Here is a 17945-nt window from a genome sequence, read left to right on the forward strand (position 1 = left end):
TAAAAGAGAGGGAGTTACTCTTTAAAGTCTTTTTTTTCCTGATGCAAGGAAATGTTACTATAGCACTAAGGTAGCCATGTGTTTGTTGATACTTTATTGATCCTTTACAGGAAATTATATATTGATAGCCTATGTTGAATTGAGGCAATGAACAAGGGTACAAAAACTTTTTTATTCAGCTTTGCTGTCAACCACTTTGTTATACAACTTGTTGTGATTGTTTACACATTTATGATGATACAGTTATTATGGATTTATTAGACCACAGAGACACTTAAAAAGGAAAAAAGCCCATATCCAACTTCAAGAGTAACATTTCAAGATAAAGTGTTATCAATAGCCTACTCATTGCAATGTTACAGAAATGCTGTTTTAAAGCCTTGCAACTGTAGTTTTATTTGGTCCAACAACAAAAGCATGCAGTCTTTTCCAGTTTTAGTATGGTTTTGGCTTTCTTTGCATTTTGCACCCCTTTTGCAAGCACCAAAACTCAAAGGCATCAATAATTGAACATATAGGCTTATGATACATCATGCAGAACACCATTGTTTTGAAATCCCTTCCAAAGTCACTCCTCTTCACAGCAAGACTTCTTGTCTAATCTTTTCCAGACTAGGATTTCTTTCTAATGTCAACATAAATAAAGGTCGCATATTCTGGTAAAACCGGTTGGGGTGAATTCAGGGTGATTGGGAGTGGGACACTTTTTCCAAGTCATCTCAATAGCAAAAAGTGTCCAAATCACCCTGAATTCACCCAATTTGCTATAATCACAGACAGTAGTGTGGAAGCCAACTCATTGACTGCACATTAAACAATGACACAATCTTAAATCTTTGAATCCCACAAACTTCAGTAAAAACAATGTTGTATTTGCATCATTTTCAGTCAAGTAGGATTACACACTGGGTGTGCAAGTTGGTAAAATTATGAGATGAAATCACAACTTTATTCAGGGATGAACTGTGTGGTTGAATGAAAATAATTGTTTGTTAGATGTACTGCATTTTTAAAAGCTGGTGTTTAAATCTGTGCTAATATATCAAAACCCTGATGAGAGGTATTTATATTTCTGTTCAACAGCATAGATGGTTGAGTAACCAAGTGTTGTTTAGAAAAGTAATATTTACAATATTTAGCTAATGTAAAAAAAAAAAAAAAGGAACAGTCTGTATAATTTCACACACAAAAATGTTATGATGGCACAAATTTTGTTGCAGAGGTTTCAAACTGGTTTTTGAAAATTTCTAATTAATTTATTACCATGCTGATTAAATCACACATTTAATACCTAAATGAGAACAAGACCAATACAAAATTTGTAAAACCTTAGGTGAAAACGCGAAAGTATTGAAAATGATTATTTTGCATCTGGCCCAGATATAAATGATGATGACTCCAATCTAAATGTGATAACCTGATGTTTAAATGATGTCAAAACGAAACTATCATATTCAATCAAATAAATAATCAATAATGGATCATTTAGAATTTTCTACATATGACTGTAGATGAGTCACCCTGTATAATAGCAGCAATGTGAAAGAATAAATAAAATACAAAAAAATTTGTTGAATAAGAACAGTATGTAGATCAGCGATTAACCAATTTTAAGGGAAAGATTTCAAGATCAAAGGGAAAATATATGGGGTTTAAAGGTTGGATTGTTCAGGTTCTCATCCCTGCATGATTTTAGAGTGCATTGAAATGGCTTTTCTGTAGCTCTAAAATACAGAAAACTGAGCAACAGGGGGGAAATATGCATTGCGTATGAAAATTAAACCGCTTGAACAAACACACATGCTGAAAAACACAAAATTAACTCTTTGGTGAGTTTGTCAAGACTGACCAAAGTGGCGTTATGGTGTAAATATTATGGGTAGCCTGGGCACTATGAAGTCACAACACAGGTTAAATAGTGGTTAGATTAGTTTAAAACTGGAAAGAAAAGAAAAAACATTGCAAAGGATGATAAGTCTGAGAATTCCTTTCAAGTAAGCATCTCCATTTGTATAAATGCCTCTCACAAGTCTAATTAAAGAGAATCATAAACTGAGTGTCAAATTGCAATATTAGAGTCAAGGATACAGTGCATAGTATATGAACATGAATCTCTTGACAAATAGATCACTATTCATGCAAACACTCCAAAGCAACGCCGCACAATCAACCACGGGACTTGGTTTTAAAGTACATGAAGTAAATGAGGATCAGTTGGCATCTCTAAATATTCTAGAGGTGCCAGGATTTAGTCTACTGTATGTAGCCACTGTAACACTCAAAAGGGCTTCAATTGTAATTCAGAACCTAGTATGATAAATGTACAACATATACTCACCACATAAGCTAATTTAGTCTTGCTTAGCCTGATTATTGCCCTTTCTATTTTAGAGTGGTGGTCTCTGATGTCTTCTGTATTGACTGTGGAAAATGAGAATATATTTTTTTCTCTTTCCTTTTAGGATGAAAGTGAGTTAGTTTTCATTTGTAGTAACTACACCCTGAGAGGCCTGTTGTGACATAGCAACACTGCCTGAGTTGTTCAAGTGAAATAGAGGAATAAACGTTCATCCTTCTGCAAGAAACACTGATCTTAGAGGGACATCATATCAATAATGCCAAAATACTAAAAACTTATTCCATTACTGACAACCAAGAAGAAAAAAGGAATTGTAAAACATCAAATGCTTTTGGCCTCAAAAGGGTTTTCCAGTGATGCAAAAAAATTCTTTAAATACATTTACACATGCAGTCCTTTCTGATAGGAAAAAGGATCAACAACAACAAAAAAAAATATATATTTTTAAATTATGTTCAATCCTCATTACCATGGAGTCGTGAAATATTTAATTATCTGCATCCCCCCTTTTATTCAACAAACCTACTCTTAAAGAGGTACAAAAACTAAAATAAAAATGCTCAAATAAATAGTGAGGAAATATCCATTTTGACCTTTAACAATCACAGAACTAGAAGCTCTATTTATCTTTCTAACTCCTAAAACATCAAGTGTAGCCAGTCCAGAAAACAAAGAAGTTAATAGAATGAAATAAAAGGCAGTCTTTGAAATTCTTGAACATTTTCATGATTCTTTTTTTTTCTTATACAGTGTTGGCTAATTAACAAAATGCACACGCAATCCTTATTTTCTCTTGCATCCATTCTTCAAACATTCATTCTCTCCTGTATTCCCTGATGTCCTTGTAGAGGGCTGGTCAATGCGGCCTGCTGCTGGACTCTGAGGGATGCCGTTTACGCGGCGTGTTGTGGCCGTTGAGGTATCCATTCATGCGTTTGGTCAAGCCACCATTCAGAATATCCTGAATGTGCTGCACTATCAAATTTATGGCAACTACAGAGAGAGAGAGATGTAAAGTGATGTAAACAAACCATGTAAAGTTGTTTTACAAGTTATTGTTTATTAAACAATTTATGACAATTTTTTTACTCTGTGTGTGTGTCTGTGTCTGTGTGTATATATAAACACACACAAGCAAAATATTTTTTCACTTGTTTCACATGTACTAGAAGTAACTCTACTTCTAGTACACGTGAAACAAGTGATAAAAATATTTAGTTTTGGAATGCTGGAGCACTCAAGCTATCAAGAATCATATTGCGGCCTTGATTGGCACCCTCAAACATTCCTATTTTCAAAACAATAAATGTATATGATAAACCGTTCCAAAACATGTCCATTTCCAAGTATTTGCCTCTCCTCTTTTCCATGGTAAAATCTGATCGCACATTTGGACAAAACACATTCAAAATCTCACCCAGATTATCAGCTCCCCTTGGAATGATTACATCAGCATACTTTTTGGTCTGAGAGAAAAACAAATGAAGAAAAAAAAAATGAGAAGCCCCGAAAAGAAAATATCAATATGACAATCAACAACAACAACATTCTATTGGGCAAATATTTCACCACCTGCTTTCTTGACAGAATGCCAGAAGTACGTGTACACACATTATATAAACAAACTTTTATGTTAGACACGATTCAATCGATTTGACAGCACTAATATATATATATTACCGAAATATATATACTGATTAGGCATAACATTATGACCACTGAATAACACTGATTATGTCATCACGGCAGCTGTTAGTGGGTGGGATATATTAGGCAGCAAGTGAACATTTTTTCCCCAAAGTTGATGTGTTACAAGCAGGAAAAAAAGGCCTGGGCTGTAGTGGGCCGTATCAAAAGTGGTCCAAGGAAGGAACAGTGGTGAACCAGTCACAGAGTAGTGGGCGGCCAAGGCTCATTGATGCACATGGGGAGCAAAGGCTGGCGTGTGGTCCGATCAAACAGACAAGCTACTGTAGCTCAAATTGCTCAAGAAGTAATGCTGGTTCTGATAGAAAGGTGTCAGAATACACAGTGCATCTCAGTTTGTTGTGTATGGGGCTGCATAGCCGCAGACCAGTCAGGGTGCCCATGCTGACCTCTGTCCACCAGCAAAAGCACCAATGAGCATCAGAACTGGACCATGGAGCAATGGAAGAACGGGGTCTGGTCTGATGAATCATTTTCTTTTCCATCACGTGGATGGCCGGGTGTGTGTGCATCGCTTACCTGGGGAACACATGGCACCAGGATGCACTATGTGAAAAAGGCAAGCCAGCGGAGGCAGTGTGATGCTTTAGGCAATGTTCTGCTGGGAAACCTTGGGGCCTGCCATCCATGTGGTTGTTACTTTGACACCTACCACCTACCTAAGCATTGTTGCAGACCATGTACACCCTTTCATGGAAACAGTATTCCCTGGTGGCTGTGGCCTCTTTCAGCAGGATAATGCGCCCTGCCACAATGCAAAAATTATTCAGGAATGGTTTGAGGAGAAAAACAACAAGTTTGCAGTGGCCTCCAAATTCCCCAGATCTATGAATCTCCGATCCCAACTCGCAACTTACAGGACTTAAAGGATCTGCTGCTAACATCTTGGTGCCAGATACCACAGCACACCTTCAGGGGTGTAGTGGAGTCCATGCCTCGACAGGTTTTTGGCAGCAAGAGGGGGACCAACACAATATTAGGAACATAATGTTATGTAGGTCATAATATTATGCCTGATCGGATACACAGTTATTAAAACAGTTATTTTGCATTGTAATCATACTTCACAATATTGTTGTTTTACTGCATTTCTGATCAAATTTCTGTATTTCTCAGCCTGGGTGAGCATAAGAGACTTCTTTCAAAAATATTACATTACATTATAATATTACCAACCCCAAACTTCACAAAGGTAAATGGTAGGGTGTGTGTGTGTGTGTGTCTGTGTGTGTTTATAAATTTTTAAAAGTAAACACCATTAATTAATAAATAAAATAAAAATGACATTCCAAATAGTAGATCAGCATACAGTATATGGTAGACGAGTGCAAAACTCACTGGCAGACAGAACTCCTCGAAGGCAGGCTTAACAAATGTTATGTATTGGTTTAACACTTGCTCTAGGTCACGGCCTCTCTCACTGATGTCTCTCAGGACTATATGCAGAGGGGAATGACATGAGAAAGAGCGAGAACTGTAAGATGTGAATCAAATTGCACTGAAATATCTGTACATTGCCCTATCACTACCACATTATGAATATTTGTTGAGATTCATTGATCTGTGTGAAACCCACACACACCTCTACGTGACAGACGTGTATCTGCATCCGTATCCACAAACAGCTTCATATGAAAGAGATCTCGGATTTCTTGCGAATAAAACATAAGAATGCCTTCAAATAATACCACATCTGCTGGATAAACAGCAAACGTCTCTTCTTTCCTAAGGAAAACAAAGTGTATCAGGATGCAGGAAATACCTGAACAAACAGATTATGTAACACATCAAGATAAGGCCTGTTTCACATTGCACGCTCAAGAAGTGTGTAAGCAGGGCAACAGCAGTTACAATTAGCACTGAAACTGCTACTTTCCTGCAACCACTCAATATGCCACCAAAATAAATACCTGCTTCTTACACACTGCTGTCATGTGTGGTTTGAAACTCACATAAATGCAAACATATCCACACATAGAAACAATGCAATACAATGATAAGTTAAAGAGTTAGTTCACCCAAAAAATGACATCATTACTCCACCTCAGGTCGTTCCAAACCTGTATAACTGGGTAATCTTCGAAACACAAATTATAATACTTTTAATGAAAAGTTTCTGTCCCTCCATTAAAATTCCAGGTAAACAAAACTTATAAGATCATAAAAGCGCCGTGGAACAAATACTTATGAATCAAGCGGTTTGATCCAAGTCTTGTGAAGAGATACAATTGCATTTTTAATGATGAACAGATTTAATTTATGCTTTTTGTGTTTCAAAGATCAACCAAAGGCTTACAGGTTTGTAGTAATGATTTTTGAGTGAACTATCCCTTAAGCAATCTAAACTGTTCTTAAATGTGGTCTGAACTGACCTTGAATGAGTAACAAAGTCGTAGACTGGAATTTGGACTGTTCTTCCCTCCATGATATCACACAGGGTTTTGACAATCAACTCATTATCAAACGCATCTGGTACAGAGTAAAAAAAGGGACAGTGAGACAACACAGAATTTGTTCTAATGTTTCCTGATCCATAGGAGTTGGAAAATCGAGAACAAGCAAAAAGGTGATAAACCACTTGTGCTGCTGCTGAATGAGTGTGTATGAGGGTGGCTGAGTCAGGCTGACAGTCACACACACACACACACTGCATCAACGGTCATGTCTGAGCTGTATTCTGCTCACAATAACACACTGCACTAGGCAGCAGTATTGGGCAATACAAAAAGCTCACATGAAGAAACATAAATCAGGTAAGAAAAACTATGATATAATAATAAATAGTATAAACTAAAATGATATCAATGGAAGCATGACCTTGTTAAGCTCTTTTACCTGGGTGGTCAAAGTTAAATTGTCCTTTTAGAGCCTTGGCCTTTTGTTCGGGGGTCAGTACCCTGTAGAAACTGTCCTGACTGAGGATGGCCACCTGCCTCTGATGATGGTCGATCTTATTCTGGCCAAGGAGCTCCATAATCTTCCCACAAACTGATGACTAAAAAAAAAAAAAGACAGGATTGTAGTTCTGCACATATATGCTCTAACATGTTTCAGTGAGCAATCTTCGTTCAAACTGTGAAATTCTGACAAAATGGCCAAAAAGGCAAAGTTAGAGTGTAATTTATGTGGGTGGCCACTAAACTCGGTTAAGGAACTGATAACCATTTTGTATTCAGATTAAAATAATAATAATAATAATAATAATAATAATAATAATAATAATAATAATAATAATAATAATAAGAAGAAGAAGAAGAAGAATGATTTTCATGGTCCTCAGTTCCGCTCAAGGGCACCTAGTTTTTTTTTTTTTTTGGACAGTTCTGACACCTCGTCAGACTGTGAGCAATTTGATTTGCAACAAATCAGTTTGATTAATCTAACTCACGTACTCAACATGAATGAACTAAGAATTGATACCTTGTTATATTGAACAGTACTTAAAGTCACCATAAAATCCAAATGTACCATTCTTATTTTTATGGAATTTTGCAGTATTTATTATAAATGATTCGATATTATATAATACTTTTGTTTAAATTCATGTGCCCATAATCTTTAATCAAAACATTTTCCCTCTCCCTTGCAGCGACATCATGGTGACGTTTACTGGCTCAAGGGCAGAACAACCTGTCACTTGCATACGATTACAGCAATGACAAACCACAATGATACAATCAATTCCTGATGGATAAAATTAAGTCTCGCCCTACATTTATTCTTGTTCTAGAGCAATTTCACACAGATTTACCTTACAATAGGGAAGGAAAGACTATTGCAAATTCTGTTTTATACTACTTTAAGGCTAGTTAAACATACACATTATTAGTATTGCTAGAGGCATTTTGACACAAATGACAAAACAATGACATACATTAAATACAATTATCACTAAAAATCACTATTCAAGGCATAAACACAGAGATTTACATATCAGAACACAACAGTACTGTGTTTTTTCAATCCCTAGATGCCTTTTTTTTAGCTGATACAATAATAAACATGTTTTGTTTTCATGTTTTATGGGGACTTTCCATTGACATAATGATTTTTATACTGTACAAACTGTATATTCTATCCCCTAACCCTAAACCTACCCATCATAGAAAGATTTCTGCATTTTTACAGTTTTTCTCATGGGGACCAAAAATGTCCCCACATGGACAAGAATTTCAGATATTGCCTTATTTGTGGCAACATTTTCTCCTCATAACTTAGGGTTTATCTGGAAAAACTGATCTATATCCCAAAAGCAGTCTACTTATAAACAGCCTCATATGATATATGGCATTATATGGAGGAAGGAGACACCCTGATGAGCCCAGCACAAAAGAGAGAGAATTAGAATTACAAATGTACAAGGTCTATGGTGTACCTTTTCAGATTGCTGACGTAATCATGATGATGAGAAATATTAATACTCTAGCACAACCTTAATTCAGAAAGGGTTCATACTCTGAAAAAAGGACTAAACTTACTGTCACAAAGTCGTTTGATGCAGACATAGACCAGACCAGTAAAAGCTAATATTATGAAAGACTAGAACGTTTAACTTCGTAATTGATCGGTTATTTGGCACATAAAATGCAAATAATCAGTATTGTTTCGGTTATAAAAAGTCAATATCGGTCGATCTCTAGAACACATGCGATAAGTTCAGATCATCAGATCATGCAAAGACTCAACCACACGCCAATAAAGAGACAGGCTGCAGTGCAGGTATATCCAACGGAATCCTGCAGAGTCTGATGAAACCCTGCTGAATGTAACCTAGTATGCGCTAAAATGTTTTGCAAATCTTTCCATCACCAGCTGCAATGCTGCCTGCCAGTCCCTAAATCCATTTAAAGCATAATTTACAAACAGTTCAAGCCGTCCCAAGCCCTGTATAAGAAGCTGCACACATATACACCAAGCTTATGTTAAACAAAAACAGCCATACTGTCTTTCAAAACATTAGAGTTACAGAAATAATGCTGACTTTTGTCACTCGCACACAAAATAATCACAGCTCAAACACATTCATTGCATTAACTTTGTTGCATATAGTTTTGTGAGACTCTGCCTCACAATAACTTAGAATTGCCAAGAAAACCATTTTTCTTGTATTTATAGCACATTTCAACTTAAATTCGACATGCTGGGTCTTTAAACCACCTTGACGTGACACTCAACCACATATTTAAATATAGTGGTGCACTCTTATTTACACCATGTGTAATTCAAATGGACAAGCAGCATGTTGAACAACAAACAATACAGCAGTTATTTGTATTATTTACTGGTAACACTTACTGGTAACAAGGTTCCATTTGTTAACATTAGTTTTCCACTACGCTAAAGTCATGGAAAAATTAAAAAAAAAGAGCTCAAACACTTCTTTAACATTTGATGGTACAATATATCTTCTCTTCTCTCATGACCTGTTTAACGAGAGGGTGGGATAATCTGTCACTCACACGTGATCACAGAAATAGCAAACCACAACGATCCATTGATCCAATTCATTCATGATGGTCAAAATTAAGTCGCACCCTACATTGTTTTCTTGTTCGAAAAGCGGTTTCACTTGGATACGTCTCACCAATAAGGAAGAAAAGACTATCGCTACTTCTTTTAATGCAAATGCTACCTAAAGTGCACCTAGTGGGTTGTGATGTATGCTCTCAATGCAAAGAAATGGCTTGCTTAAATATAGACCTTGCTTCAGTCAATTATCTGCTTTGGTAAAGCAGTTCCAGGATGTAAACAAACTGGTGTACTTGAGAGCACACTGAGAATATAACATATTAGCACTGGACAAAACAGTGTCTACATGGCCACGGGAATGATAACATACTGCTTGAGGGAGTCAAAGCATTTTTCACTGAGAAAATAGATAACACATTCTCCCATGCAGTATGGTAGAGAGAAGCCTGCACACCTGACAGCTGGGAGATATAGCAGTCACAACATAAGCAAACAAGATAAGCAAATGGAATAAAGGAACAGACAAGTAGAGACATTTTAAATTATGACTAAACAGAGTGGTCAAATACACTGTAAAAAATGCAACGGAAGGCCACGTAATGATCATAATTTTAGTTATGACATAAAAAGTCTAAATTATGACATGCTACCAAGTCATAATATGTTGAAATTAGACATAAAAAGGAAGATGAAATTACATACTAAGTCATAATTATAATGTAAAAAGTTTAAATTGACATACTAAGTCATAAATATAACAAATATGAAAAGTCGAAATTCTGAATTTGTCATTATTTAGACTTTTTATGTCATATTTATGATTTACAAAAGTATGTTTTTTTTCTTATGTGGCAAAAATGGGCTTCTATAGGCTACATAAAAGAAAAATACAACAAAAAACTAATACTAATGTATATAGGCTAACTGATGTCAAAAATGAATTCATTTTTAAACAACTTTGAATCCAAAAAATATTGTAGCATCTCTCAGCCATGATTAATTACATTTAGCGGTTTACATTGCAAGATAATCTTACAAATAATAAAACATATTATTTAAAAAACATATGGCATTGTAACTTTAAATATTTTCATTGTAGCATCTGTGTGTTTGTCTTAAATTGTAGCATATAATATTGTTTATGGCATTGTAACTAATAATTTGGTAGCATTTTCTTTTTTTACAGTATACTATCATTTAATCCCATACACAAATTACCCTATGGGAAAATATGATCTATAAATATTTAAAACAAAACTTCTTCATTGAAGCAACCGTCTTTGACGCATCACTGCGTAGGCTACGCACGCACGCCGCCTTTACGCACGTAAATGAGGTAAGATGTGACACATTCGCTGTGCTGCTGACCCCAATAACGTTAACCAACAAAAGCTCCGCGATTACTCCTCTTTATCGTCCAAATTCGGTAGCTATTAATGTTTAACGCTAATCACTCATATATAGAACCGGTTATCTAATTCTCTGATATCACACACCTTCAGCCCATGAAACAAAGACCGTTCTTTGTGCTTGTATCATAACTGTTATCCTAGCGGACAATGCTTCCTTCCCATATAACTATAACAGCAAAGTTAGACTTTCCTCACACCATGTTGTAAAGTAAACTGTAATTAGGGTGTTCGACAGCGGATGGGATGTTCCTGAATATGATGGAATGTCGGAGCGATTGTGGTGATTTATCCGGCGCAAGTTTCATGCCGTTTTGTAACAACAAAAGACAGACGTGGTCATTTGCTTCGACACAACAACGCCTAATCCACAACAACCCTGATACTTCTCGCAAATTAATTAAACTAGCTCTTGAGCACTTCAGATGAAAATCATAATCATGATTAAATGCTTATTAACAAGTTGGTATACGTGCTCTAACGCCATGGTGTAGCCTATGTATGGCGACGGTGTGTGGGAGCTGTCTATATCAGGGAAATCACCAACATCTTTGTTTTCAAGGGATATAATGTACCAAAGTATTTGATATATTCTTACTGTACGTGTATAACAGTTTTAAAATACTACCATTATTTATTAGTTATTTATTCGTCTACATGCTTAAACTTGATTTAAAAAATAAACAAATAAATTAGATCGTTAAATGTCTTGATGACCGTTTTAACATCGGACCTGTCAAACCATCTCGGGAAAAAAAAAAATGTGCACACCGATGATTCCGTGACAATGAGCCACGCGGTCAGTGTGCGCTCATCTCTTTGACAAACACAAAAACAAACGATAATTAATATTCATGTAAGGTAAAGCAGAATGCCAACCTTGCCGCTGGCAGTGCCGCCGGCTACCCCGATGAGGAAAGGTTGCCTGACAACATGCTCATTTTCGGCTTGATTGTCCAACTTGCTGTCGCTGTCTCCTGCCATGCTGTCAGTGCGCACACTGAGACTATGGGCTGCTTTTACCACGGCAAGCAGCGGCTCCTCCTCCCCCTTCCTTTCAATTGTGTCTAACCTTTTCCTTTGGACTCTTTGTGTGTGGGAGTGGGATTTCTAGGTATCCAGATTGTAATAAAGTATGAAAAGTTTGAAAACATCAGCTTTAAATTCAAATGATAGATAGATAGATAGATAGATAGATAGATAGATAGATAGATAGATAGATAGATAGATAGATAGATAGATAGATAGATAGATAGATAGATAGATAGATAGATAGATAGATAGATAGATAGATAGATAGATAGATAGATAAAATAATTGTGTGTCTTTCAAATCATCCCTTATCATTCTCAGTTGTGTTGTAATCCATTTTCCAATCTAAATATCGGTGATAACGTTTGACTGAAATGTTTTTTTATCAGAAAGAAAAATTAAATCATTTTAGAGGTTTAGAAATACTATGGTTGGAATATGTTTTTTTTTTATAAAATCTTAATCTTTTATTGTTTATAAAAGTTGTCTCAATTGTTTATACTTTAACTCAATGTAACAATGTAAAAAATGAGGTATAATAATATGAATATATGAAGTGTCATCACATTATAAAAAAATAATTAAACGAGAGCACAGACTCACAGTCCTAACTGCTTCAATTGTTTCAATGGGGATATACAATTTATCATGTAACAGTTGCCTAAAGGGTTAAAAAATGAATTAAGCATCAGAATAAGATAGAGCTTTATTGCCAAGTTTGCAGACACATGGAATTTGTTTTGGTGACAGGAGAAGCTTCCAGTACACAGAGAGACAACAACAGTACAGATAGTAAAATAAAAAAATTAAGATAAATGTGAATAAGACACACACACACACACACACACACACATACACACACATTGAACAAAAATATAAATGCAACACTTTTGTTTTTGCCCCCATTTTTCTATGTACACAAAATATAGTTCACAAATCTGTCTAAATCTGTGTTAGTGAGCACTTCTCCTTTGCTAAGATAATCCATCCACCTCACAGGTATGGCATATCAAGATGCTGATTAGACAGCACAGGTGTGCCTTAGGCTGGCCGCAATAAAAGGCCACTCTAAAATATGCAGTTTTATCACACAGCACAATGCCACAGATGTCGCAAGTTTTGAGGAAGCGTGCAATTGGCAAGCTGACTGTAGGAATGTCCACCAGAGCTGTTGCCCGTGAATTGAATGTTCATTTCTCTAATCGGTCTCCAACGGCGTTTCAGAGAATTTGGCAGTACATCCAACGGTCTTCACAACCGCAGACCACGTGTAACCACACCAGCCCAGGACCTCCACATCCAGCATCTTCACCTCCAAGATCTTCGGAGTCCAGCCACCTGGACAGCTGCTGCAACAATCGGTTTGCAAAACCAAAGAAATTCTGCACAAACTGTCAGAAACTGTCTCAGGGAAGCTCATCTGCATGCGTGTAGTCCTCATCGGGGTCTTGACCTGAACTGCAGTTCGTCGTCGTAAACCGACTTGAGTGGGCAAATGCTCACATTCGATGGCATCTGGCACTTTGGAGAGGTGTTCTCTTCACGGATAATTCCGGGTTTTCACTGTTAGGTGGCCCATGGTGGTGGTGGGGTTATGGTATGGGCAGGCGTATGTTATGGACAACGAACACAGGTGCATTTTATTGATGCTATTTTGAATGCACAGAGATACCGTGACGAGATCCTGAGGCCCATTTTTGTGCCATTCATCCACGACCATGATAATGCACAGACCCACGTTGCAAGGATCTGTACACAATTCCTGTAAACTGAAAACATCCAAGTTCTTGCATGGCCAGCATATCACCAGACATGTCACCCATAGAGCATGTTTGGGATGCTCTGGATTGGCGTATACGACAGCATGTTCCAGTTCCTGCCAATACTATCCAACAGCATTCCATAGGCCACAATCAACAACCTGATCATTTTGGAGTGGCCTTTTATTGTGGCAAGCCTAAGGCACACCTGTGCAATAATCATGCTGTCTAATCAGCATCTTGATATGCCATACCTGTGAGGTGGATGGATTATTTCGGCAAAGGAGAAGTGTGTTGTTGGTATGTTTTTTTTTTTTATGGAGCCCCTTTTCTCACTCTGGATGTATACAGTTCTTGGAGGGTGGGAAGGGGAGCACCAATAATTCGCTCAGCAGTCCGAATCGTCCTCTGTAGTCTTCCGATGTCTGATTTTGTAGCTGAGCCAAACCAGACTGTAATTGAAGTGCAGAGGACAAAATCATTGACGGCTGAGTAGAACTGCATCACATCAGCAACTCCTGTGGCAAGTTGAACTTCTTCAGCTGGCAAAGCTCCCACTTTAGGTCCTGAGAGATGTAGTGCTCAGGAACCTGAATAACTCCACTGCTGCCATAGTGCTGTTTATGATAGTAAACCCACACACACACACACACACACACACACACACACACACACACACACACACACACACTTCCCACAGCCATGATTAATTACATTTAGCGGTTTACATTGCAAGATAATCTTACAAATAATCAGAATAAAAAACATAAATAAATTTAAAAACATATCCTTAAAATTGTTAAATGTTATTTTTGCTTGGTACTAAAACGGCTGCTAATGCCGGGTCACTGCCACTAGGAGGAGATGTGGTGTCATGAGTTCATAGCGCAACCACTTTCAGCACCCACGAAGAATCCGGGCGCACATTGATGATATCACCACAGTAATGCTGACGGTGCTACAGTAGAGGTGGTCGCTGAACCAAAGTATTAACTAGTATTATTATTAGACTAGTCGTTTTTCCAAAATGAGCACAATGTTTGCAGATACGATCCTAATCGTGTTTATATCTGTTTGCACAGCATTATTAGCGGAAGGTATGTAAACGCTATCTTGAAATTCATGTCGGCAAGCTGTTAGCGAATGTCTTGGAAAATGTCCTAAGCTCAGCAAATACTGGACAAATGCTTTAGCTCTGGTGGTGCTGGATAATCGTTTGCCTCGCTCTGTTTCTACAGGAATAACATGGGTTCTGGTGTACCGCACAGACAAATACAAGAGACTAAAGGCTGAGGTTGAAAAACAAAGTAAAAAACGTAAGTCATATGAATAAAGCATGTGTCCTTTGCATGTATGTAATCCAAGTGACCACTGTTTAAAATTGTGCAACATATTTTAGTGGAGAAAAAGAAGGAGACCATTACAGAATCTGCTGGGCGTCAACAGAAGAAAAAAATTGGTAAGATAATTAAAATTACTATTATAAAACGAAATTATAAAGCTATTATTATAGTAAATTATTATTATTAACATTTAGTACAAATTAAATTATGAATATTATTATACAAAATGATTATTAGTCCTGATTAAATGAAATAACTATAATGTTATCTTCAACAGAGAGACAAGAGGAGAAACTCAAGAACAATAACAGAGACCTGTCTATGGTATTCTAATATTTTCTATTCATTATTTTGCGTTATTTCTTATTAATTCTCATAGTAAATGTCGTGATCCGTCTAACAAGTTGGCATTATATTAAAGATATTTTAATTGCAGGTCCGGATGAAATCGATGTTTGCCATTGGCTTTTGCTTCACTGCTTTGATGGGCATGTTCAACTCCATGTAAGTAGACCAATTCATTGCATTATATCACAGAGGCACTTTGTTATAAATATTCAATGATATCTGAGGCTATTAGAGGTTTGATTCGCTGAAGTTACCTAAAATGGCCAGCTACTACATTTATGAGTTTTTAAATATATTCTGGCTGTTTTTCCCCCTTTCCAGCTTTGACGGTCGTGTTGTGGCCAAACTTCCATTCGTCCCTTTGTCGTACATCCAAGGTCTCTCACACCGTAACCTCCTTGGTGAAGATTACACCGACTGTTCCTTCATCTTCCTCTACATCCTGTGCACCATGTCGATCCGACAGGTAATGTTTATCTACTGTTTATATATTTAAATTCTTCAGTATTTCTGTGAGTGAATGGGGCAAAATCCAAGTTGTAATAATGTAATAGCACTTTTGAAGGAAGAGTTTACATTTTGACAGTTGGCTTATGTAATGCATGCCCTAACGTTTACCACTGAATACTTCTCATTCAGAATATCCAGAAGATGTTGGGTCTCGCCCCCTCCCGTGCCGCCACCAAACAGGCTGGAGGGTTTTTAGGACCTCCTCCTCAAGCTGCCAAGTTTTCATAAACTTTTGTAGTGAGGTACCTACAAAAAAAGATGAGACCCTCTGCTGTACATTGTGTGAGGAACACTCAATGTGAGAGGATGATAGTCAGGTTGTGCAGCTACCCGATACCTGTGATGACCACAGAAGTCATGTTCATTTGTGTTTTTTTTTTTTAATCAGGTAAATTTATAACTTGTATGCAGTCCCAATTCTAACAGAAAATGTTTCTTGAGCAAAGGTAGTTATGAATGTAAATTCAGTCTTAAGCATTTCTTTAAACCTTTTTCTTGCTCAGAAGGTTAAAAAGTTTCTTTGTTGAAGCTATTATTTTATGATTAACTACAAGCAATAGTAATTAATATAACAATCATATTGACAATTTGAGAGAATAGTTTCATCCGTGGGTTCTTAGAATATGTTTATCTTTTAAATTGTCTATGTAAGCATTTATTTAAGTTAAAGGATTTGTGAGTGTAGACCTTGTGCATTTGTTCTTCTGTATTTTGTTTATTTCACTATTTAATGTTGAAATTACATTAAAATAATTGATTAAGCTAAGCGCTTTACAGTTTTTCTTTAAAAAAAAAAAAAAAACAGTATGGAAAATAATTCATAGATCCAAGTCATTATTTTGCAATTCAGGGTAAAGTTTTAGCCTTCTGCAATTGTGCAGCAATTTCCCCCACAGAATAAAGTTTATTCTACAGTGAGTTACTGTTTCTTTTTATAATGTAGTCACATATTGTTAATGTAGCTTTTAAGGGTTAGTTCACCCAAAAATGAAAATTCTGTCAATTATTCACCGTCATGTCGTTCCAAACCTGTAAGACCTTCGCTCATCTTCGGAACACACATTGACAATTTTGATGAAATCTGACCCCTACATAGACAGCAATTTAAGTACTACTTTCAAGGCCCCGAAAGGTAGTAAAAACATTGTTAAAATCGTCCATGTGACTACGGTGGTTCAACCTTAATTTTATGAAGCAATGAGAATATGCTTTGTAGCCCAAAACAAATAACTATTCAACTATCTCTTCTCGTCTATGCCAGTCTGCTACACTGTTGACGTAGTAAATGCAGTGCTGCACTGTTTACACTACGTCAACAGTGTAGGTGACTGGCATAGATGAGAAGATACTGTTGAATAAAGTTTTTATTTTTGTTTGTTTTTTGCGCAAAAGTATTCTCGTCGCTTCAGTGGTTCAACCTTAATTTTATGGAGTCACATGGACAATTTTAATGGTGAACTAACCCTTTAATAATATCTGTATTGTAAATTTGTTGTTTAGGTAGATATGCAGAACACATTTTACAGGTGGCTGTAAAATGGACATTCTAGGTTTAATCAAAGACAAAGGTTTTCAGCAAAAACTACAAGAACCAGACAGGTCCTCCGCACAGACCCCTATGGCCAGCTTCGGCTCCATACTGACGTGATGAAACCAATCTTCAAGCAAAAGGAACTGGATGGATATTTGAATGCTACCAATCCCGATATGAATTCTGACTTGTGATGCGGGCTGAATCATAATCACACCGTGTTTGTTCGTTGGCGAGTGGAGAACTGGCCCCCTGACTGAGCCTGGTTTCTCCCAAGTTTTTTTTTCTCTATTCAGTTACCTGATGGAGTTTGTGTAACAAAGGCCAGCTAGTAGTTGCTGTGCGAGTAAACCTCACTCCTCTAATCTCAAGAGACGGTCTAGCAACTGACGCTAGAGGTTGACCTGGGTTCGAGTCCCACTTGGAGCGGGCAGTTCGAACAGGAGGGGTTACATTTGGGTACTTTGCCACTGTTGC

General features: G+C 36.9%; 2 protein-coding genes across 2 annotated transcripts; one reads left to right on the plus strand and one right to left on the minus strand.

The window, feature by feature from the left end:
• Positions 1-153: 153 nt before the first annotated feature.
• On the minus strand, positions 154-11964 carry uck2a (uridine-cytidine kinase 2a). The gene is made up of 7 exons (XM_079827304.1): positions 11824-11964; positions 6902-7061; positions 6439-6535; positions 5649-5791; positions 5405-5502; positions 3777-3825; positions 154-3352 (listed from the first exon to the last, which is right to left on the minus strand). Exons 1-7 carry the CDS (start codon positions 11926-11928, stop codon positions 3216-3218), a joined length of 789 nt encoding a protein of 262 aa, XP_079683430.1. The 5' UTR covers positions 11929-11964; the 3' UTR covers positions 154-3215.
• A 2656-nt stretch (positions 11965-14620) lies between these two features.
• On the plus strand, positions 14621-16854 carry tmco1 (transmembrane and coiled-coil domains 1). Its single transcript, XM_079826417.1, has 7 exons — positions 14621-14833; positions 14975-15052; positions 15136-15195; positions 15357-15403; positions 15516-15583; positions 15749-15893; positions 16067-16854. The coding sequence occupies exons 1-7, from the start codon at positions 14764-14766 to the stop codon at positions 16163-16165; spliced, it is 567 nt and encodes a 188-aa protein (XP_079682543.1). The 5' UTR covers positions 14621-14763; the 3' UTR covers positions 16166-16854.
• Positions 16855-17945: the final 1091 nt, after the last annotated feature.

This window comes from Gobio gobio (genome assembly GCF_949357685.1).
Source record: "Gobio gobio genome assembly, chromosome: 10".
In the NCBI taxonomy this organism is placed as follows: Eukaryota; Metazoa; Chordata; class Actinopteri; order Cypriniformes; family Gobionidae; genus Gobio; species Gobio gobio.